The 721-nt window shown below is 70.0% G+C and overlaps 1 protein-coding gene across 1 annotated transcript in view; it reads left to right on the top strand.

The window, feature by feature from the left end:
* The window catches only part of PTPRN2 (protein tyrosine phosphatase, receptor type, N polypeptide 2), a 69,002-nt gene that overhangs the window by 28,442 nt on the left and 39,839 nt on the right, over positions 1-721 (top strand). Inside the window, exon 5 of the mRNA XM_012733879.1 lies at positions 21-369. Within this exon, the coding sequence (XP_012589333.1) occupies positions 21-369 (349 nt within the window). The remainder of the gene's footprint in view (positions 1-20; positions 370-721) is intronic.

Below are 721 nucleotides of genomic sequence, written 5' to 3'. Positions count from 1 at the left end.
CTGCCGTTCTCTGTCCGCAGCGGGGCGAGCCCCTCGCTGACAGCGTGCTCACCTATGTGACCCAGACGTCCGCTCTGACCTACGGCCCGCGGGGCGATCACCCCGGGCCGCTTCAGGACCGTGGCCGCCTGCAGCCGGATGAGCTCAGCCCCAAGGGGGACAGCGCCATGGACAGGCAGAATCTGGTCACGGTGCTGGCCGCCCACATGCCTCGAAAGCCCCCCGTGACCCCTAGGGATGGGGCCCTGCGACCCCAGGACCTTCTTCCCTGGGCTTGGAGAGCACAGAGGGTGCTCTCAGTGCCAGATGACCCCCGGAAATGGCCTCCATCTGCGGGAGACCCCCTCAGCCCCCTGAGCGCGGGCACTGGTAAGTTGTCCTCTCCCGGGCGCTTCCTGCGGCTGCTGGGTTTTTGGCGCTGCCCAGAGCTGGCCCACCGCGCCTGCTTTCCTGGGGTGTGGGCCCCCAGAGGTCAGATATGGGTGAGCCCCCTGCCCCACTCTTCTCACGCTCTCCCACGGTTCTGTGGCCTCATGGACAGGACAGCCGGGAGGCTGAGCTACCCAGACTTGGCCACGAGCTCTGGCCCTGAGCGTGGGGCTCTGGGACCGGGCCCGGCCGCTCACGGGCCGGTGTTTGTGGCTCCTGCCGCCGGCCGGTGCCTGGGGCCCCAGGACGCGGTGAGCAGCAGAGGCAGGCCGGTGGGGCGTCCGCCAGGCGC

The sequence above is a fragment of the Condylura cristata genome, unplaced genomic scaffold, assembly GCF_000260355.1.
Source record: "Condylura cristata isolate star-nosed mole 26May11 unplaced genomic scaffold, ConCri1.0 scaffold00042, whole genome shotgun sequence".
Classification (NCBI taxonomy): domain Eukaryota; kingdom Metazoa; phylum Chordata; class Mammalia; order Eulipotyphla; family Talpidae; genus Condylura; species Condylura cristata.
The sequence above is the reverse complement of the archived record's forward strand: the minus strand, read 5'-3'. Positions and strand labels throughout refer to the sequence as shown.